Raw genomic sequence first — 23,976 nt, 5'->3', positions numbered from 1 at the left:
AATAAAGCAACAGTTCACCACACTATGTGCACAAAAGTGTTTGAGATTATCCCATGTGTGTTAACAGTTGCTGGACGGTAAGCAATATACCAGCTCTAAAGAGCAGTTACAGCTATTCCACTAGTGAAGACCAAATTCAAAAGCTTGAATTGAGTTCTGTTCCACCTAACAGGTTCAATCATACTATCGCCTTTGGATGATGTGTATGATTCTAGTTTTCATGACAACATTAGCTAGTGTTCATGTAGTTTGAACAATTAAATAATACTATTAAAGATTAACACCTAATCCTTCAGAATTCTCTTCCTTATTATAGGAGATGAAGCCTGTTAATGATGAGGAAAAAGAAAGATATTTCCAGGTTTGTATTATCCATAATTTTCAAGCATTGGTATAAAAGTATTTTCTCATTTTTTTTTATTTATGCTAGCTATGATAGAATTGTTGATTAAAAAGGCATCGAAATTTTAGTTTCACAAAATATATTATCTAATGTTTGTTTACAGGTACTGGTGCATTTCCCTAGACTTTCTACACTAATCCACACAAGACATTACTACTTCTAGCCAGTAGATAAGAGACAACAACAAAATTTTTCCTCAGTTAAAGTGGATATCTGTCTTCTATTATTTAAGCAAGTGAAGGTCAGTACCAAATTGAAACTGAGTTGGAGGAGGATGTTCAAAAAAGCCAGTTGTAACACTCATGTCTCATATTATAGGAACAATATTTTAAGTACATGGTCTTTTTTGCAAAAGCAAGCAAAAAGATAAGGAAAGTTATCAAACATATCAAAGTGTACCCCTAAGAGCTCTGACAGTATCTGTAAGTAGACTTTTAAGAGGAAGTCAGCTTTGTTTAGACACGATCTATGAAAAAAATTGTTTAGAAAAGTGTTTTCAGTTAACTGAATTAGATGTGACACATTGCAAGTGGAAATAATTTTGGTTCCAAGAGAATAGAAACTTTAAGTATACCATTATATATGCTAAGTCATACTAGACTAGAAAAGAAAAACACAAACAAAAATAAAGGTACTTTCCAAGATGAGAAAGAGAAAGTTATCCTCACTTAAGAGGCATAAAAAGAACTCGGGAATTTCCCAACATTTACATCCTTTTTCCTGGGAAACATAACAACTGATCTTTTTCCTCATTTTGTGGTAAAAGAATTCTTGCTTCTGTTTGGATTGGCACAGGAAAATGTGAATGGAAGTTAGTTCCCAAATTCTTGAGAAGACAAAGCACCTTCTGACAATCTTAAGTAAGTATGCTTTTGTCAAATGTCCCAAGAAAAGGGCTTCATATCGTTGGTTACAAACTTTTTAATGAGAAATATATATAATAGTATATATTTATATTTCGTATGTTATTTACAAAAAAACATATTGTTGAATGCTTAAGCCTCCAGAGCTTTTTCCATAGGTCGGTAGATTTCAAGTGACAGAATCATTTTGACTGTTTACCTTCATGCTAAAATCAGGACAATTCAATACAGTATCTCTTAGCCACAGTACAGCATCTGGAGTCCACATGCCAGTGTTGAGAGGCAGATCTGCTAGGCAACATTTCATAGCCTAAGAAAAGAATTAAGTATAGAGGGTAAAATTTAACAATGTGGGACTCTAAAGTCATTGTACTACTCAACTTCCTATTTACACAAACTTTATTAATGCAGCTAGATTTGATAATGTATTACAAACAGAGACAGGGAACATGCATAACTACTATCATTACTCGCACACCACCCCTACAACAGCCTCTCAATACACAAGACTAAATTATGAATTACTTCAGGCAGAGATACACAGTGAAATCACTCCAATATTGAATGTTATTGAACAAAAATAATTGTTACTTAAATCTAGAAGGAGCAGCACTACAAACACTGTTAAGAAAGCTAGTATAGATTAGCTTTAACATGTCTTTATACCTGAGGAGGTATTGCAATTATTTCTCTCAAGAATTGTGATGGGATCTCTCTAAGCTCTGATACTTTTACAGATGCAACTGTTCCAGTATCCATGAACTGCACATCAAGTGCCCTACTACTGTGAACAATTGTTATCTGAAATAAGAAAGGAAGAGTGTCATTTTAAGGATAAAAATTAAGGTAAGAAAAAAAGGGAAGCATATTGGTAAACCAGTATTTTGCAAATTTGTACAAACACTTTGTTTCAGAAGATCATTCTACATTTTAGGACAAACTTTAGTTAAGTTAACCAATACAACAGACATGCACTATAACAAGCTTTAGAGAAAACAAGGATCCAGATTTAGCTAAACAAAAAGAGAGAGAGAGTTCTAGGCACAGAAACTGTTGCTATTCTTTGAATACTACTTACCTCTACACGTGTCCATTTTCCTTTATAAGGAAATAAGCAGATTTTGCCACAGAAAGGTAATGATACATTATATTCAGATGTCTGCAAATACAGAAACAGAAGTTATAATGCATAGAGCCATTACTATCTAGCACAGAACTAATCATTACAAAAGCTACACATGGAACAATTCTGAGAAGCAATAGCTCAGTTTCAAACTCAAAGCTTCTTTCCAGCTTCAGAAGCATCTTGTATCACACACTGTTTAAGTTTCCCTAACCAGTAAAGCTTTACTTCCTAGTAACAGTTCTTACAAGTGAACTGAAAGGATGTAAATTACCAGGACAGAACAAAAACAAAAAACCACACACCCTTCCATTGCTTTTGGATGTTTAGAATATAAACTTCACTATTATTATTGATATTCTGAAAAGGAAGAGCAGTGCAGAGTTGTGGTAGACAACTGGTGAAGTTCCCGTCTTATATTAAAGAATACATCATTCAAAGTATCTAATGACTTAAATTTACTACTGCCTCAAATGAAGGTGGTATGCGAAATGAAGGTGGTATGTGAATCATGATGACCCTAGGATCTTCACGACCCTAAATACATAACAAGGCACAAGAGAACCCAAGGTCACCTTAGTTAGTTGAAATTTACAAGCTAGAAACCCCTGAAGATACACTTCAAAGTTAATAGTGCTTCTTTCATGTCCCTCCTCCCCCTCACCAATATTGAAAGATTCTGAACATCAAGTTCTATCTTTGATACCAATAATCACCTCACGTAAACTATACTCACAAAATATGGACCTTTTAAATATCTGGCTGGCTGGCTGTTTTGATGTGGCTAAACCATTCAGAGCTTTGTTCTCTTTTCTACAGTGTTCAGCCTGCTTGAAACTGAATCTCAAGAACTGAAATATGCTCAAGATAACAAGATAACTTGTCTCAACAAGTCTAAAGCTCAAACTGTACACCCAAAAATATTTTGAAAAACGCTGAAATGCTGAAACATTTTGAAGTGTGAAGAGTTGTGCATTTCCCAAGCAGTGGATATTACAGTGCCAAAGTTTTCAAGGATTTGCACTTCATGTTTTGATTCTCTAATGTTTGAGCTGGATATTGTACAACTTAGGTTCTCTTAGAATATTCCTCTTTGCATAAATTCTCTTATGTTTAATTAGGTTTGCTGTATATGCCTGTATACAGACATCTTGGTCCAGAGCCTACATAAGGCAACTTAATTCTTTTGAGAATACTGCCTATATATCAGTCTGGTTGCAATTAGTCAGTATGTTCAAAAATTACAGGGTAGAGAGACCAGGTGTGCAGCACACCAGATTAAGACCATACAACCCACAAGCCAGACTAAAAAGAAGAGCTCTTGGTTACACTGCTCTTTGACACTTTGCACACACTGTGCCATGGGCCAGTTGGTTTATGCACCTTAATTCCATCGTATGAGTCAGTTCTCCAGAGAACAGTATATGGTAGTACCTATGCACAGATTTTATCAGTCTGAAGCAGTGCTTCCTCTGAAGCTTCCACTTGAAGTTACTGTTAAGAGTCATTCCGTTATTGTTCAATATTTTCTTGAAACTATTCAAGAAAAATTTTAAGTAGTTACTGATAGTGACAGTATTAGAGAAAACATCTAAACAAAAGAGAACTAAAATAAACTTTCACTCTGAAGGCTGTCTCTCAAAGTCTATGTGCAGAACTTGGAGCCATTTTGAAGACGGTCTGTAGCTACCCCAGAAACTTGACCTTGTGTGAGAAAAAGGATAAACTGAAAAAACAACACATTACTCCACCACTTCCCTCCTCATCACAGACCTACCTTGTAATGGAAGTAGTCTTCTAGCTTCTGTAAGATTTCAGAGAGCCTGGACAAGCCTTTAGACGGTACCTGGCAATACAGGCTTCCATCAGAGGAAACGCTGGTTACTCTGACATTTGTATATATTGCATCTACCTGCACCAGACAAGAAAGGGAAAAGTACACACACAAACTCAGCAAATTTTTGCACATTGTTTTTTATGCATCCCAGACCTCTGTGGCCAATAATTTTTAATAAATTGAGAAACAGGAAGATACCTGTAGGAGCAGTTCAAGGGACTTGTCATACAACACCTTCCGACAGGTAGCATTGATGTTGATATCATCTTCTCCAGATGTGTCATAGAGAACAAGAAGAGGAATATCACTCTTTTCCAATATTTCCACAGCAAATATCTTGCTGCAAGTTTGTGATTCCACAGTTTTTACTAAAACAGGATCATCACAGAAGAATTCCAGCCCTGTAAAACAAGTGATACTTCTCCTATATCACTTTGAAGGAAAATACAACAACCAGGTTTGTGTTTGCAACAGTAGCCTTTCCCAGAGTCAGAATGTAGTTGGAAATTCATACTGCACCTCTACTTGTACTCTGCTTAATCTCTCCCCCTTTAACACAGAAAGTCATCTCTTAAAAAAACCCCCCAAAACCAAAACAAACAAAAAAACTCCAAAAAACCCACCCACCTTTTGCATAAAGAATCAGACAATTCTGACATTAAGACAAATGTGTAAAGGAAAAAGAGTGCAAAGGTAAATAAATAAATAAAGCTTGTTCTTGGCAATTCAATACCTTTGAAATACAATTTGTAAAGTTATAAATGGCCAGTTATTGGAAGGTAAATTTTCTGCAGTCTAGGAAATCTGCAAGTACTGAGAGAAGGATCACTTTAAATTGATTAGAATAGATCATATCCAGGAGTATTACCATACCTAGCCAACAGACATGCCTTATTTCTGGAACAAGGAGTTGTGCCAGTACATTGTTTCACACATTATCAGCTATTTCTTTTAAATTTCTTTAGGAACACATACATTAAAAAGCAAAAATATCCAAGCTCATTCTATGTAAGATAAGCACAGAAACAATTTAAGTTCCATTAGATAGGCACTATGATATTTTGATAAAGATTTGTTAAAAAAAAAAAAACCCTCATCTTCTTCCTTACCTCTTTTGCTCTCCTTTTCCTTCCTTCCACATCTACCAGCATCTGCTTAGACTAAACTGCCTTGGACAGAATCTATTATAAACAAGGATCCCAACACCCAGGTTGAGATGCTTCAATCCATAAGTCACCTAATGGCAAGCTATATAGTCAGTGGCTTTCTCTTACCTGCCAGTTTACATTTTGCAGCCTGAAATGGAAGTGAGTAGAACTGTTTGCCTAGCTTGTACACATCGTTCTTTTCAATAACCTCACTGAAGCCATAATCAACATAGCACACCTGATAATGGAAAAGGAAATAAAAACAAGTTCTTTAATATCTTTTTTAAGAATATATCCTTGAGTCTAGGGAAAATATATTCAGTTATAACATTCTCTGTGCATCCACTGAATAGGCATGCCACTTCTCAGTAAATTAGTATTATATATTGCTATTAGGCTTATGCTTGTTTCACTGCTTTGATGTTCAGAATTTTCAAGGAAAGCCGCCTTCAAGATCCCTAAAATTATCCTCTCCAACCATTCCACAAAAAGTCAGTTCTTCACAGAAAGAGTGCTAGAAAGACTCAGCACACATTACCTGAAGCTGCATAAAAAAAAAGTAATAAACTGACATTTCTGAATTTTAGTTTTGAAATGTTGAAAACCTAAGTACCATTTCAGTGCCACTCTACAGTTTGCCTTTGGTTTTTATAGCTTTAAAATGGATTGTTTCGATGTATGCTTCTAATAACTTCGCTACAAATACCACATGTATTAAAGGAAATTAGTAGGGATACTGCTGATTGGTAACAGGTAATCAAGACTAAGGCAAGAGAAACAAGACTTTGACAGGGCCTTTTATAGCAGTTTTCTAAACTTTAACATGCAAAGTATCTGCATACCAAACTTGCAAAAGGGAGGTCTGAGGATGATTGCAAATGCTGCAGTGCAGCCTTCTTTCTGCTGCTATTCAGGCTTGAGAGACGTCAGAGGCATATTTGCTATCACTATCCTTTCCATTTCTCTGAAATCAACATAATGTTTTATAAAGTTGAGTTTTGACACTTTCCTCTATCCGTCAAATTTCAGCTGAAGGGTATCACACTAAATTTCTCAGTAATTAATTCTAATACAGGTACTATTTAAACATTAATGAAATGGATCAACATTAGAAGTATGTTAAGCATAAAAAGTCACCTAACCAGGGAAAGAAAAAAAATAAAAACATAGGTTTTGATTAAGTAAAGGAATAACTTAAAAAGTTTGAAATTGTTCTTATAATTCAATTACATGTTCTAGCTTTGCAGTAAATGAACAAGAGCAGCCTGTCTGGCTCAGGAAAGGTTTAAAGGAGTTAAATAATGTCCATTAAAAGTGTTTAACAAGCACACCAGGTAACTCCTAGAACACCCAATCTACTTTGGTGAGCAAAGTTGTTGAAACACTAGTATATCCTTCCCACTGTCTTGCTGTTTAATGAATGTGATAAATGCTCTGGGGCAAGATTTCAGGCTAGATATAGGTCATAGGTCTTTAGCCTGTTCACACTTCTCTTTTCACTTTCCCTTCCCATGCTAAATAGCACTACTATACCTATTCTTCCTAAGACTATCAAAGGTACATTTACCAGCACAGAAGTGCTACAGTGCCAAGTCCCATATAAACCAAACCACAACCCCCAAAATAAAGTATTTTCATGGCAGAGGGATAGATATGGGACTAAAAGACCATTTAATTTAGACAATTATGTAACTTCAAAAGAGTTCTTAGTTTCTCATGTAACTGAAAAAAGAACTATTTCCAGACAGGGAAGGAGAGAACACTATTGTAGCACATTTCAGAATTGACTGCTTATCCAAAAAAAAAAAAAAAACAAAAAAAAAAAACAAAAAAAAAAACACAGAACTGTTTCAAGCACAAGAACAAACAGCTGCTTGCCTTTATTCTGTTGTCTTCCACAGAAGTTATCTGAGCACGCAACCAGGCTTCTTCCTCAACATGTACAGCAACAAGTTGCCCAACACTTACAGACTGAACCAGTGACACTGCAGGATTCTGACTGTAATATTCTTTCATCTCATCTTCCATCCGTTCCTGGGCAGAAGAATAATCTTTACCTACATACCTACAGTATTTCAGGAAAAACAAACACAAATGAAACAAAACAGAAGAGTCAGGGTATGATTACAGAAGGCTCAATAAAAACATAAGAACATTCATATGAATATTCAAATATGAATAAATTTATAAATAAATACAGTTTCCAAGCACAGCAGCATTGAAACTCTTTTTTGATTGAGGGCTATAGAGAAATAGCAATTCATATAAAAATTAGTATTCTCCAGAGCTAAATATGGTCCAACTATATAAAGTCTAACTGGCTCAACTAGATTTCTAGCAAAAGCTGTTACTTGTTTATTATAGTAATGCAGAGGAACTTGATCAGAACAGTAGAGCAGCATCAGAGACTAGGTACAATACAAAACTAGTATGTAATTTCTGAAGATCCTCTGCTGTTAGGAGCACCAGCTTATTCAATTAGGTTTTCACTAAAGTTGATCAAAGCACAAGGCATTTAAAATAGCTTTAGAGGTCAGCTGTCAAACCATATCCCGTTTACTCTCTTCTTAGCTTCAAAATGATTTTGGTATTAGACTGCTGACCTTGCTCATACTAAAGCGGTCTGCCACCTAAGTCTTCAGTGTAAACTATGTAAACTTAGTGATAGATCCAAACAGGACATTCTAAACATTTTAGGAACAAGTCAGATTAGAAAAGACAGAAGAAAAACTTACTTCTGAAGTTGTGTTAGCAGCTACTTTTAACTACATTAAAATTGTTTGTAAATGATTAATACTTATTTCTATCACAATATTTGGTATATCATGCTATAAAAAGATAAGTTTATTATGAAAATTGGATATACATCCAGAATTAGTGCCGTTATTGTACTATGACATACTGTGCTTTGTTAAAACAATTAATTTGCCTTTGATCATTTCCCAGACTCTCTTTATGAAAATGAGGGTCTTCTACTAACACATCATTTAATTACACATTGTTTTCAAGCCTAACCACCCTTTCATTTCTATGCAAGCACTCACATGCTTCATAAGGAACTAGCAGTGGACACAGGTAGATGGGTATGTACTATTCAAAAGTTTATTTCTTAGCATTTGTTTCTTAAAGATACTTAACAGAAAATAGAAGTATCTTGAATTTTTCAGAACTTGTTGCCTCACTATTTTCAGGGAATAGGTAAAAACTGCATTAAAAAAGTTTTTTGGCTGATCAAAAGTGATTGAGGTTGCTTTCCAACTTTCTTTTTGTTAAAAGAATCTGAAAAATAATTTTCTGGAAGTGTGTGTTAATCTACATGCAGGTGATCAGACTGTGCAAGTCATGTCCTATGGATTCAGCATCATTCTCGGTTGGAACTAATTTGCATGTCCAGCTTGCTGCTTCATTGTGAAAGAACAGATTAGTTATGTTCCTATAGTTAAAAAAACTAATATTTTGTCTATTCAAAGGGATAAAAGTGGGAAAAAAGTACCAGACCTCGAGCTGGGAAACTCAAAGTATTTGAGGATAAAAGTGGTAATTATTTTTTGCAAGAATTCTGTATCATCTCTGCCTTCGTGCTACTGTAGGTATATACAGAATATCCAAGAACATTTCAATCATTTCACTTTCATTCTGCCTACAACAGAATTCTTTAAGAACAGTCCAAAGTCTCAAATTTGAAATAGCTCAAAACCTTTGAATTTTGTCTTAATTAGTAATCCAATACAAAGACTTTAGCTAAGCAACACTCAGTCATACGCCAAGAAAGTAAAGAGATATTACTCAAGTAAGGCACAAAGAGGAATCTAGATTTTGTTGATGCTGCCAAAACCAGCTTCTACACAGTCCTTAAACAAAAGGAGTGAAAGTGACTGCTAGGACATGCAAAGGAAAAGTGAGCCCATGCATTGTTTCCTTCTTGTATGTTCACACAAACATCTTTCCCTGGCTAAAAAAAAAAAAAAAAAAAAAAAAAAAAAAAACTATTTCCCTCAAGACTTGTTTGACCTTGAAGATGAGAAACTTTGCCCATGAAAGCAGACAGATCTAAGCATTCATTCCAGTATCTGGTGCCAAAACAACATTAATCAACACTATATACGTACACAGAACAATAGAAAATTTACTGCTTAATGTTGTCTGAGAACCATGGTCCAAAATTTTGGAACTGCCGCTTTAGAGCGGCCTCAACTCAATGTCATATGGGAGGCAGTTCCAATTCATATGGATGCAGCATGCTACATTATTTCTTACAGACACTCTTTATCAAATGAGACAAAGGAGTTTTCCACAGCCAGAGCACAGTTGCTATCATCAGCAATCCACTATCCACCTCATTCTGGAGTGAGGCAGAAATACTGTTTACTAGCCAAGCTGATTTCTCTCCCCTCAGTGGGCCAATGGTGGAGGCAACAGGAAGCCACATTCTGTAAGCGGGACTAGAAGTCAGACAGCAGCTCTTGTGCCACAGACCTGTTCAGGGAGCTGAAAATTCTTTTTAAGTGCTTACTGTATCTTTTCATTATGTTGACTGGAGTCCTGATCTCTGCCTGTTGTAGTCTGTGGCCAGATTGGGGAAAATGTGTTGGGTGAAATGACATCTCCTTTTCAGGATAAGGGTAAAAATCTAAGAATTGAAGCTTCTTTTCCATGGTTGATTAAAAACTGTTAAGCAAAATGCAAAAACTGCATTAATCTTGCTGCTGCTAGGAAAAAAAAAGATGTAAAAATTACAGTAAACATTTGGAAGGATGCTGAAATCATTTAGAATAGCTATCTTTAGTTTTCTTCAACAACTGAGATAAGCACCGTTTCATTTCAGAAAAGACAGAATGTCCTGGGCACATCCTTCGCGATTTTGCTTCTATTTCACATCTGACAAGAGTTCATCATTTACATATTAAGCCTTTTGGGATGACCTGCAGTATGCATGAGTCATCTAAACAGCATGATTTGACTATGTATCAAAAAAAATATACATATATATACAGGCTAAAAACTCGGAGAATATTTGAAAGAAAATGATCACAAATGTTTCACAGGAGATATTTGTTACATAAGTCACAAAAGCAGCTTAACATCTTCAACACATGTCAATGGGTGGATACTCAGTCATACCAGCAGCAGCTGAAGATCAAGTAAGGGATTACGTGAGAAGACCTGAACTATAGAACTCCACGGAACCAGACAGGATGTGCACAAGGGTGCTAAGAGAGCTGGCTGATGTCCTTGCAAGGCTGCTATCATCTTTGAAAGGTCATGAAGATGAGGGAAGACTCCAATGAGCAGACAACACCAGGTATTGCTCTCATCTTTAGGAAAAACAAAAAGATGAATTTGGGGAACTACAGATAGATCAGCCTCACTTTGGTCCCAGGTCAGGGGGGAAGAACAAGTTCTCTCAGAACACATTTCTGGGCATATGAAGGTGGTGATGGGGAATAGCCAGTAAAACATTGACTTGCCAAGGGTAAATCATGCCCAACGAACCTGATTGCCTTCTGTGATAAGATGAGTACACTTCTGTAAGAAGGGAGAGTGGTGGATGTCATTTATCTCAACTTTAGCCAGTCTTCTGACACTATCTCCCATAATATTCTGTATCCAAGCTCAGATATTACAGTCATGATGTGTGGACCACTAGATAGGTAAAATAAACTGGTCAGATGATCAGCTCAGAGCACAGCGATTAATGGGATATACTTTACCTGGAGGCTGATGACCAGTGAAATACCATACAGGTCTATCCTGGGACCTCTACTGTTTAATTTCCTCATCAGTGACCTGGAAGTGGCATTGGACTGCTTGCTCCAAGTTTGCACATGACACCAAGTTGAGGGTGAGGGTGGGGGGTGGAGTTGATAAACCTGAGGGCAGGTCTCTCATCCAGGGAGGACCGGACAGGCTGGAGGTTCCTGTCAGCCCATTTCTCATGATATTCAACAAGGATAAGTGTCATGTCCTGCACCTGGGAAGAAAGAAACCCTGGCAATGATAGAGCTGGGAATGGAGTGACTTGCGAACAGAAGGAAGGCACCAAGAAAGGCCAGAAAAGGCTCCAAGCAAAACTGACCACCAGGTCAACATGGATTAAATCAAACAAAGCATGCTCTGAACCCATCCAAATCGGACAATATTGCCAAGAGGCACAACTCAGTTTTGGGGTGTTAACCCTATATTGGAGCCCATCCATATGAGAAGAAAATCAACTTTCAGCAAGAACAGTTCTCCCCAAATAATTCCTGAAAACCTCCTTAAAATAACAGATGAGAAAACTGAAGTGTCTTACGTATACAGCAAGTTATGAATGTTGTCAGAATTAAAAGGTGTATGGTGAAAAGGAAAGTGTTTTGTACAGTTGTCTCACTTGCATAGCAAGATGGAAGTAGAGCTGGATAGTTTGTTCTGCTTTTCTTTATACAAAACATGCAATAAGCATTTTGCCCAACTGTTTCAGTATTCCTAGGTTCAGATTATTTGTTACATCCACTGTTTTTGCTGGCACTAATTCATCTTTCACCATTGTCCTTCCTTTCTCAGACTAAACTTAAACACAACTTTCACAGGAGTACCCAAAACAAAGCTCTTTTCTTTAATTCTTCCTCCTACTTTTGTTTTAAAGTCAAGCTCACTCACAAATTCTGGCAGTCTTGTCTTCATTAAAATGACTGACTTTTCCACTCAGTAGAAGTACAGATGTTAAAGACGGTTAAAGGCTCTTGCCTTAATATAAGTTTTGTGATACGACTAGTACATAAAACAAGATTATAAACATGCTCCTTGCTGTTTCATTTGTGGCCAAGGAAATGTACAATATAAAACACTTTGTCTGAGAAAAAATACAACATAAAATGGTGTTAGCACATAAAACAAAGATGATGATGTTCTCATATGAGAATTTCCTTTATAGTCTCCAAACATGGATTTTTCTCTAAGAATTACTAGCCATTACAGTTCTGTGAGTTCAGAGAACTAAGCTGATCAGCTGAAACTTAAAGTTCCAGATTAAGTGTTCCAATATAGTGTTGTTGCTAGAGGGGAAAAAAAAAGTATTTAAATTTCAACTTTACAGTTTGTGTTTAATATTACTCACCAGTAATAAGGAACCAGGTTTGTGTTTCACAGTTAGAAGAGCTAAGTAAACTACACACATACTTCTTTAGATGCTAATGAAGACCTTTGAGAATCAGTAAACTAATGTAAACTGAAACTGCAGAAACTGAGAAGAAAAAAACCTTGATAATACAGTATACTACCAGTGACATAAGTCAAGGGACATAAAACTGTTTAAGATTTAGGTCAATTTGCAATCATTTAGAATAAAGTATTCTTCAAAAAGTCATAGCTTTTAAAAAACTGTTGGGATTTCTATGTTATATATACCAACAGTGAAATATACTAAGCTTATGTTATTGCGTGACACATTACCATAACATATACATAACGCAGCAACTACAATCCACTTTTTAGAGTATCGCCTAAAGCTGGGCAGATTAACAACTATCAAAACTAAGCACTTGTAGCTCACTGCTGGATGAAAGCTCATCTACTCCTACCCCAAAAAATTGCAATGTGATCTGAACACATTCAAATCACACCTAGCTGGTAGTAAGTCAGTTTCAGAAGATAAAAAAATTGATTTATATAATGGCAAAGCAATATGTGAAAAATGCCAAGATCTACATAAGGATTACTTAACATGGCCTTCCAACAGTTCAAGCTTGCTTTGGTTCTCAGACAAGATAATGATAAAACTGATCAGCTCACTCAGCCAATCTCAGCAAACTTCTATTCAAACACACAGACAAAAGGATTCTCAACTTTCATTATGAGCATTAGCAAATAACAAACCTGCAGTTTCCTGTTCACCTGTTGTCTTATGGCAAAGCTATACAATAAAAATATGCAGACTTATAAATAAAGCTAAAAAAGAAAGTGATTCTGAAGTCAGAACTTGCCTAATTATGACCTCATTAGTGTTGTTCAGTTCTACTACCAAAACAGACAGGGATCCTTCTGCAGGAATGACTAGAGGAGGGACGGTCATGCTCTCTGGATACTGCTCTTTGGATTCTTCATACTGCTGTTCAGCTGAGGCCTTCACATCATGAATGTGGACTTTCTCAGTGACATTCAGATTCTCATCAATGTGTCTTTGGGGTTTAGCATACAGGATGGCCTTTTTGGGGTTATCAGATATGTGGTCCACTGTGCATACCTCCGAAAGCAACTCTAAATTATTTAGAACACCCTCTGGAAATTTTAGCTGGTAAGTGTCTTGATACAGCTTGGGAAGTGCGTTAGCCCAAAGACCACTGGAATACTTCAGCAAGATGTTGGCAACTTTCTGCTTGAAGTCACTGCTAAGTGAAGCAGATGTGGTTTCCATGCGTGGCTTTAACAAAGGGTCTGCTTTTGAAGAAGTAACATTTTGAGATGCTCTTCCTTGCTCTGTATCACTCTTCACTAATGGTGATATCCTCTTAGCAGGATAAAGGAGTCCATCCATATGATCACCTGTGCATACTTTTTCCACCTCAGAAAATAAAAAGTAGAATCAAGAATCAGTTATGTCCCATTCTAAATCATTTTGATAAATCTTATATGCATTTTATACAAACTTTGAGGCAGTTTGAGGCAGTTACTGCAGAGAAGTCATTTCTTTTGATGTCTCTTCCTCCTCCATTTATTTGGGATCCTGAACAGATATGACTAAATCAGTACAGAGCAAATAAACTTACGTATTACAATTAAGGCTTGCTTCCAAATGAATAAATATCTTTCTTCTCCTAGCAGAAACAGGAGATAATTTTACACTTCTTGAATATACGATCTCTTCCACTAGCCCATAACAAACAAAAGAGTCCATCTCAATTCACTGAGGGAAAAGGAATTTGATAGTACTCTCAGGAGTGAGAAGTCACCTGCCGGGCATTATTGTAAACAATACCTGCTGTCACATACAGGGAACACTTATTCAGACAAGCTCTGAAATTAAGGAAAAAAAATCTGGATTATTTTAAGTCTGATTAGGCCATTTTAAACCACACACTCATAACTTCCCTATAGATCTAGATGCTTCAGAAGTCCATATGCCTCTCCCCTTCCCCACATCCAACAATAAGCATCTTAGACAGTCTGATGTCATGGCCATGAAAGCAGTATTTGTGAGAATTGTAAGAACAAACTTGCAATAAAATTCCACATTGTTAAAGCTACAGAATTTCAATCAAGATCAGTCTACATGTAGCTTAGAACAAATGTCTATGTAGATCTCAGACAACCAAAGTATCACTGCTTTTACCACAATCCCCAAGCAAGAACAACTCCTGCAAATAAATAAAACTTAAGGTTTATAGAGCTCAACTTCTATATTCCCTCCTCAGAAAGACACACATAGTTTCCCAGACCAACATCACACCCAGGCTCTATCCAGAGGCAGATCAGTGAAGAACAAATTGAACGGATAAATGAATTGAATGGATTGATAAATGGACAGATACCCCTGCTGCTTTGGGGTAGCTCTCACTTTTGGGACAGTGAGGTTTGTACCTAGCATAATACAAACCTTGCTATGATTGTTCTTTGCAGTTCTGTCTTAACAAATACAGTGAAAGAATAAAACAAAGTAAATTTTAAATGTCTTCTATAAGAAAGATTATCAAGATAATACTGACCTGTAAGAGTGACAAGATCATTTACTAGTAATGTATTCAAAAACAGAAGAAATGGCCACTATCATGTGAAGAACCATGTATTTTCCTCTTAATGCACCTTTTCACATTCAGCCCAAGTTACTACATGCCCACCTGAGTAGTGAGTCAGCAAAATCCCCTTAAGGTCCACTACATGGTTGCATTTTCACATACTTACTATGCATTACACCATCCAGATTGGTACAAAAGTAAACTATCAAACAGTTCTTGACTATAGATCTCAGTCATTCTTTACACATGCTAGCATATATGCTGTCCAAACTTGGTACAAAATTATCTATTTATTTGTTAAGTTAAACACATTGCATTTCTCAAGCATTCATGATGGCAAGTCTGAGTTTATCAGTCAAGAGCTGGGTGGTAAACTTTTCTGCAAGAAAATCAACAACTCCAAGCAAAAGAAAACAGACAAACGTACACAACAACCTCAAGCTCAGGAATTCATAGTCATGAGCTCACAGGCTTTAAAAAATTGTCTCTCTCCAAATTGTCTCTCCAAACCAAGATGACATAGAAGACTGCTCTTGTGAGTAGGCAGGAGGGGAAAGAGGAGTTAGTGTCTTCTTACAGAAGACTCCTGAAGGAAAATTCATAAGCTGCTCAGCTAGTTAGCTTGACATTTGAGATCACAAAGTGTGTCCTGACATACAACCTAGAAGGACAAAGGAAGTCTTCAATGATTTATGACAGGGAGAACCTACACATGGTTTGTAATTTCCCAGTCCTGGAAAAGTTTAGGTTTATAGAATTCTCTAATTCAACCTCTTGCTCAAAGCAGGGGTGACACTAAAGGTATATCAAGTTGTTCATGGCTTTCCTCAATAAAATTCTGAAAATCTCCAAGGATGGAGATTCCACCACTGCCCAGAGAAACCTATTACTGTGTTGCAACACTCCTACAGTGAAGAATTTCCTACAATGTACACTCAGAATTTTCCTCATTGCAATCTGTGATAGCTGGCTCTTGCCATTTCGATCTGCATCTCTGAAAAGAGTCTGGTTTCAGAAGACTGTAATTAGATAAACCCCAGTCCTGCAGAAGACAAACCTTGTCTGCTGTAGAACATAGAGAGATAACAACAGATGTCCCTTGATCCAGGAACCATTGTATTTTAAACTGAAATAGCATCTTATGAGAGAGGAAAAAAGTCTGGAGACCAGAAGCAGTACTTCAAAAATTGAATAGGATGGCTACAGGCTACAATAGCTAAGACATCTGGCTGGAAGGTAGGCTACTACTTCCATTGAAAATTAAAGTCTAATTTCCAGAAGGTGCTAATCTGGTAATAAAAAAAAAAATAAAAAAAAATAAAAAAAAATAATAAAAAAAAAGAACAGGACACCTTTGTCTGAAACATTTCTTTTACCTGATCCAAAAATGATGAAGGAGAGGAATGAGTAGAGGTAAGGACAGATTGGGTAAAAATCTTAGGTCTACATCTCCTACTTTTATTCTTTATTACAAGGAAACAGTTACTGTAAAGACACTCATCCCAAAACAATTTAAGACCAACTCCAGCGCCTGAAGATCCAATACAGTAAGTACAGCGATCTTACCTTAGCAGAGGGAATCTTCTGGGATTGCCCTGTACTGCAACTTATCTACTGCCTCTTGTCCTACCTGTGTGCATCTCCAAGAAGAGGCTGGCTCTGAATTCTCTGTGTCCTTCCAGGAGAAAGGGGATGATAGCCCGAAGAGCTCACCTTTGCCTTCTCCCCCATAGGCTGAACCAAGGCATTTCTTGCCACCTTTCCTAATACACCTAATTCTCTAGCTCCCTTTTCCATCCAGGTGTCTTCTGCAGAATTTACATTGTTCAGTTAACATCTGCTTTGTTCTGTTCAGGGGAGCTCCAAACCAGACAAAGGACTCCAGATGCAGCAGGGTCAGAGGCAGAAGGAATCCTTTCCTCCACCAGCTATTCACATCCTTGCTAAGACAGTCCACACTGAGGCTGCAAGCCCTCCTCTACACCCCCCTGCCCAAGCTGACTCCAGTCTGATTTGCTGCCCACCAAGATTCCCAAGGGCCTTTAGTGAGAGCTGCTCTCTATCCAGTCAGTCCCATCTTGCACCACTACCAGGCTCCTTCCAGTCAGCTGTAGGACTTGGCAGTAGCCTCTGCTGAACTTGTTAGTCCCAGCCTTTTGAGGTCCTTCTGAACAGCAGCCTTCCCTTCCAGCACATCATTCTTCCCAGTATGGAATCATCCCCAGATCTGCCCAAGGTACACTCCATTCCTGCATTCAGTTTATTAAGAAAGATGTTAAAACAGACTGGACTCAGCATCAAATCCTGAAGCATGCCTCAAGTAACCAACCGCCCACTGGACCTCATACTGCTGATGACAACCCTTGGAGCCCAGTAGTTGGGCCAGTTTTCCATCATATCTTTTAGTCCACTATCAAATCCATGTTACCACCACTCAGATAGAAACAAGATTATGAGAAAATGTGTCAAAGGCCTTTATAAAGAAGTCAAACGAAAAACTATGCATTGTTCTCCTCTTATCCAGATCTCGCCAGCAGAAAGCAAGGCTGACAAGGCACCATGTTCCATGACCTGTTCCTTGTTCTTTGTTGCTACTTAGAAGACTCTGCAAAAGACACTGTGGCAGTAATTCATGGAAGCTGTCACAGACCTTTTTCACAACAGGATATTTAACAATACAAAATGACTTCTTCCTTCACCAGAAACAGTTGTAACATCTGGTAGCAGATATTTTACTGTGCCCCTCGAACCACAGCCAAAGAAAGGATTTTTTTTTTTTTTTTTTTTTTTTAAAGGTATTTAATACTTGCAAGGGATAACATCCTTGTACACTGAAAAATGCAGTCAAGAGGCCAGAGTATAGCAAGTAGCCCAGAGGCTATCAGGACACACTCCTTGGCAGGTAATGACATCCTAGACACAGAAAGTGAATCAAGGATATCCAAAACAGCTGTGCACAAGATTGAGATATTAGTTTAAAAGACAAGCCAAAGAAACTATTACTCTTTTAGCTCCATAAAATATTTGGCATTACTATGACGACAATCTGCATGAATAGGCTATGTTGGGATGTATGGCAGATTGTCCTGAAAAAGACAGAAGCAAGAATCTACCTTTATGTATCTTCTCTCTTGGTCAGCTCTTTCTAAATTGGTGCTGCAATAGGGATGAATGAGTTTTAGCTGACAGGACTTCTAAACCTCACACCCTAGAGACTGGCAGCAGACTGAAGAGAGAAGATCCTTAGATACCTTTAAGCTTCTTAATTCCAATAATAGCTCTGAGGTTTTATAGGCATCAAACCTCTCTTCTGAAGAGACTGTGGATGCTGACACAGCCAACTACTGTCAGGCAGGAAAACACTGGTATTTCAGTAAGTTATTTCAGCTTGCTTCAGTAAGTAGACTCAGGTGGATGTCCTTAGGCTTCCCTTGGATTCCTTGCATTGAAGCTAACAGTCAAGATGCAATAGGCTCTTCCAGTCACTGTTATAGCCAAGAGATCTTCTAGGTTGCCTAACAGTACAGAAGCTTTTTGAAGACTGGAGTGACATTAGCTTTCTTCTTAGGAAGAGAAAATGGTCTCATGTACTGTTCCTGAAAGGCTGACTATCTCCATTACATAAGGCAGTAGACCTTGTAAAAAACTTTTCCCTTCACTCATCCCATCCAGCCCAACAAAGATATAAAGGAACCTTGTCTTCCTATCCTCAAAAATATTGCTATTATTTGACAAAATTTTAAGCTGTTGGCACTTCAAAGAACATAAATCAAATCACAACCTGAAGTATGCTACCAAGCTCCCGAAGTATTCTTAGGCTGCTGCTCACCTGTGTTGTCTTTCAGTCTCCAAGACACACATGGTTGAGAGCAAAACCATTTTTTTCTCTACCTATCATCCTATTCCAAATTGCAAGCAAGAAATTACTCATTTTCACCACCTAGCACTTCAGATGGTTTACAGAATCGCAACATGCAGTGCCCTATGAATTTAACAGAAATTGAAGTGAGAGTCAATAACCCATTGACAATTACATAACTGCTCTATAAAGCTTTTAACCAACTCCAATATAATTTGACTATTTCCTGGTTGAAGTTTCCAGCTCAAACTTTACAGTAGCTAATTATAAGCTTATACATGCTTTACAGAAGTAAAATCTGTCTTCCTTAGCCTTAATATTTTTCTTTTCTGCCAGATCAATACCATCCCTATTTATGGTAGCCAACTCTGGATAAGTTTGTGCTTCATACTGTAATTCTAGGAAAAGCAAGCAGCAAACACCTGACACTCCCTGCATAAACAGTACTTCCTTCTTCACAGAAAGGGTAGAAACTTCTTACTCATTAGAAACTGTGGAGCTGCAAAAGCTTCCCTTATAAGGTTGTGAAAGCCTTTTATATCATCCAGATATAGAGTATGTTCACAAACTGAATCATGGGAAGTTCCGCCTGACCATGAGGCAGAATTTCTTTCCCGTGAGTGATGGAGCACTGGAACAGGTTGCCCAGAGAGGCTGTGGAGTCGTCTTCTCCGGAGATATTCAAGGCCTGCCTGGATGCAACCCTGTCTAACATGCTCTACGTGACTCTGCTTGAGCAGTGAGGTCGGACTAGATGATCTCCAGAGGTCCCTTCCAACCTTACTGATTCTGTGGTAGCCTTGGGATCTGCTGCAGCTTTTTCAGGTCCTAGTCCAATATCCACTCGACTGCTTTGCATGGGAAGCATTAATATCAAACATCTTGCTCTAAATGCCATATGAGGATACTTCAACCAAACCACATGTCAACTGGGAAATGTTTATGCAGTGTTCAAAGAACTGGTTCAGTTTTGAATTTCAGTTATCTGCATCTAAGAATTACCTTCTAGAATCTCAGGCCTGTTATGACACATTTCAGATGCTGCAATGACTCTGAAGTCTATTTCCAGTACTCATTGCTTTCATATTTATTTTAACTGTAGCAGTAAAACACATGTCATACTTGGCATACTTCTTTATTTCCTTCTGTAGTGAAACCAACGAATCGTTACTGCTAAGATATCCTTGTTTAGGTTCAGCTAGTGCTCAGGCCTGGTCAACAGGGTGGTAAGATCTGCAAAATTCAAGTGTCTTAAGGTTACCTCCTTCTGCTCCTGCTTCTCCCATTCTGTTCACTAACTCGCACATCACAAGGAGGATAACTACTCTCCATAGTCCCTCATGTTTTGGGGGCTCTGGCTTCTACAAACACACAACTGCAAGAAGTCAAACTGTAGAATTCAGTAAGTCAACTGAGCCAATCTAACAACTCCCTACTGCTGTGAGCTGCCTTTACTCCTCACTTTGTTGTGCTAGCCCTGAGGACCAGCAGACACCTTTGTCAGCTAATTCACCCACAAGTCCTTTTGTCTGGATTAATTTTCATCTCGTCAACCCAATGAAGTCTTCTGAAGGGAGTCAGAGAAGTGCGAGAATTCACATACAAAGTAGCAAGAGTATGTGGTCAGACACAGGAACAGGGATAGTGATGCCAGACTGACTTCATTCGGTAGCTCAATATCTTGTCTAATTGCTCAGTGAAACTGAGCTTTAGGAACATCGGGTCACAGCCTCTCAGACCACTGTGCAAAGTTATTTTGGACCATATGTCTTTAAATAGCTCATTCTCCATCCCTATTTCCACATGCCTTATGAAACTTGATCTACTCAGAGAGACAGATACAAACTGTATTTCACCCTTCTGGCATATATACAGTACATCTGGGGGACTTCTAGACAGAACACTTTTGTTCCCTGAACTCCATCCGCAATGACTAGAGGTTCTATGTCTAGCACTAAAGACCCATTAAAAGGCCACCTGAAGTGCCAAGCCAAGGATGGACTTCTTCAGTGAAGATAAAGAAAACCACCTATTATAATGCTAGAACTCATCTGCAGGAGATGGTGGGTCGGGCTACTGTAAATTTCTGTAAACTGTCAGTCATTCATATTACCAGCCATTATAACCCACCCCATCTTCTGCTCCAAATGTAACATATGCCTTAGCTTGTAAACACACACTGTGTATTATATGTAATTAAAACTAATTTAATTCTCCCAAATCTATTTCTTTGAAAATGACGGGTTTTTTGCATCACATTGTTGAATTATGATATGGAAATTCCTTCCTGGAAACCTAACAGAACTGAAGTAGCTCAAAGAATATAAACAGTTACTATGGTAACTCTCCTCTCTTCTGAGCTGACTTGTGCAATTAATTCTGTACAGCTCAAACATTCAGCTGCCAGACCAAGTAGAGCACAGTATCAGGTTAATTCAAGGAGAAGATATAGCATAGGAACAGAGATTTAGAAGTAGTTCTCTTCCCTTTACTGTCACCATTTAGTCCTTGGAAATCTTCTCATCATTTGAAGTCTATAAAAGTTGTGAACATTCCTTGACAGCAAAGCTAAAGGCTAAGACAGCAGGATTGGATCATAAAGAAAAGCCAACTCTCCTTCTCTTCTCCCCAGAATTCTTCCAGTTCTGCCCCTTCTCCCCAGAATTCTTCCAGTTCTGCCCCTTCTCCCCAGAATTCTTCCAGTTCTGCCCCTTCTCCCCAGAATTCTTCCAGTTCTGCCCCTTCTCCCCAGAATTCTTCCAGTTCTGCCCCTTCTCCCCAGAATTCTTCCAGTTCTGCCCCTTCTCCCCAGAATTCTTCCAGTTCTGCCCCTTCTCCCCAGAATTCTTCCAGTTCTGCCCCTTCTCCCCAGAATTCTTCCAGTTCTGCCCCTTCTCCCCAGAATTCTTCCAGTTCTGCCCCTTCTCCCCAGAATTCTTCCAGTTCTGCCCCTTCTCCCCAGAATTCTTCCAGTTCTGCCCCTTCTCCCCAGAATTCTTCCAGTTCTGCCCCTTCTCCCCAGAATTCTTCCAGTTCTGCCCCTTCTCCCCAGAATTCTTCCAGTTCTGCCCCTTCTCCCCAGAATTCTTCCAGTTCTGCCCCTTCTCCCCAGAATTCTTCCAGTTCTGCCCCTTCTCCCCAGAATTCTTCCAGTTCTGCCCCTTCTCCCCAGAATTCTTCCAGTTCTGCCCCTTCTCCCCAGAATTCTTCCAGTTCTGCCCCTTCTCCCCAGAATTCTTCCAGTTCTGCCCCTTCTCCCCAGAATTCTTCCAGTTCTGCCCCTTCTCCCCAGAATTCTTCCAGTTCTGCCCCTTCTCCCCAGAATTCTTCCAGTTCTGCCCCTTCTCCCCAGAATTCTTCCAGTTCTGCCCCTTCTCCCCAGAATTCTTCCAGTTCTGCCCCTTCTCCCCAGAATTCTTCCAGTTCTGCCCCTTCTCCCCAGAATTCTTCCAGTTCTGCCCCTTCTCCCCAGAATTCTTCCAGTTCTGCCCCTTCTCCCCAGAATTCTTCCAGTTCTGCCCCTTCTCCCCAGAATTCTTCCAGTTCTGCCCCTTCTCCCCAGAAAGAGAAGGCTAGCAGCATATTATGAGAAAAAGGAAATCTTTGCTTTAGAAATATTGAAAAGTACATCTTTTCCAGTACAAATAGAATTTCCAAATTCATAATGCTGAACTTATTTTTCCACAAGCTCCTAAAGATCCAAGACAGAAAAACTAAGGCAGTCATTGCTACAGGAAAAGTGGAGACAAGAGGAAAAGGCATCTTCTTGCTGCTAATATCTGCTCTATCTTGTCTTCCAATTGCAAGAAAGAATTTGGGGAGACAGGTTAGGAAAGACCACAAAGATCAGCTTCACCTGACAAACATTTCAGGAGACTGACATCTTCTCAGTTTGATGTTCGAACATCAAAAAGCCACTATCAGAAAGCACCAATACTGTTCTCAAAATAATCAGATGCGAAATAATTATGCCTAGGTAGGCTTGAACCAGCATACGAGAACAGCTGTACTGATCAAAACAAAAAATTTCCTTGTCTGACATTGTTTGACAGTATGAACAGCCGATGCCTTGGAAAAAGCATAAGAAACAGGATAAGTGAAGTGATACATTTTCCTCCCATTTCAGACACTTCACAACTCAGGGGATATCAGTCAGAAACTATTTCTTTGGAATTAAATAATTCATAACTGATGGTCCCCGGTCTCAGACAGCATGTTAAATTGCTTTTGAATTCATGAAGATGATCATTCTCCCTATTTATCTTGTCCAGGTCACTTATTTTATAGCCCGTATCTTCATCATTTCCCATCTAAATCATCTAATTTAACTGTTCCATACCCTTCTTATCCTTCTGAATCACTTCTTTTACTCTGCTATACTTCTCAGTGAGTTTTTGTTTCCATGTTTGCTGGATGAGGAGCACAACTGTATTTGATGTATGCTTACAAAACAGATTTCTCCAGTGGCACAGTGTTTGCTATTCCGTTCTCTATTCCTTTTCTAGCATTTCCTATTGTTTGCTTTTTCTCCTACTGTGCCAACATTTCTGTAACACTATCATAACCTCAAGACCTCACTTCCCAAGCTTAACAGTCTGCACAGAATCCACCATTTTTTATATAGTGTTTGAATCCTTCCTATCCACTGCTGAAGTAAGCCTCAGCTGTGATTTTATGGGTCAGCCACCTGCTACTTGGCATTTATGCAATTGTTCAGGAGCTCTGCTCTTCACTGTCCTGAACAATCTTGTACCATCAGCAAACTCAGCTTGTATTTGGATCCCTCCCCAGGTCACTTATGATTGTATTGATCAGCATGTGTCCCGTCTGGAGCCCCACCATGACTTCCTGCCTTTCTGAAGACTGAGTTTTCAGCCCTTGCTGTGGTCCCATGTTATTATATTGTCCTGTGCCATTCCAAAACTTTTATTCAGTTATATAATCATACTAGGACCTTTCCTATTACCCTAGAACTGTCCAATTTCTCTAAAAGCTTTTGGAGAGAACTCTGGAAATTAGGTAGAAATTCTGAT

The 23,976-nt window shown here is 38.4% G+C and overlaps 1 protein-coding gene across 7 annotated transcripts in view; it reads right to left on the bottom strand.

The window, feature by feature from the left end:
• The window catches only part of LOC134153134 (tudor domain-containing protein 7-like), a 56,759-nt gene that overhangs the window by 10,236 nt on the left and 22,547 nt on the right, over positions 1-23,976 (bottom strand). For all 7 annotated transcript variants that reach the window (XM_062598983.1, XM_062598984.1, XM_062598985.1 and 4 more), the window contains 8 exons: positions 13,336-13,913; positions 7,253-7,439; positions 5,501-5,612; positions 4,425-4,627; positions 4,167-4,301; positions 2,345-2,425; positions 1,933-2,067; positions 1,466-1,576 (listed from right to left, as the gene is read on the bottom strand). In XM_062598983.1, coding sequence (XP_062454967.1) covers positions 1,466-1,576; positions 1,933-2,067; positions 2,345-2,425; positions 4,167-4,301; positions 4,425-4,627; positions 5,501-5,612; positions 7,253-7,439; positions 13,336-13,913 — 1,542 coding nt within the window. The remainder of the gene's footprint in view (positions 1-1,465; positions 1,577-1,932; positions 2,068-2,344; positions 2,426-4,166; positions 4,302-4,424; positions 4,628-5,500; positions 5,613-7,252; positions 7,440-13,335; positions 13,914-23,976) is intronic.

Source organism: Rhea pennata, chromosome Z (genome assembly GCF_028389875.1).
Source record: "Rhea pennata isolate bPtePen1 chromosome Z, bPtePen1.pri, whole genome shotgun sequence".
Classification (NCBI taxonomy): domain Eukaryota; kingdom Metazoa; phylum Chordata; class Aves; order Rheiformes; family Rheidae; genus Rhea; species Rhea pennata.
The sequence above is the reverse complement of the archived record's forward strand: the minus strand, read 5'-3'. Positions and strand labels throughout refer to the sequence as shown.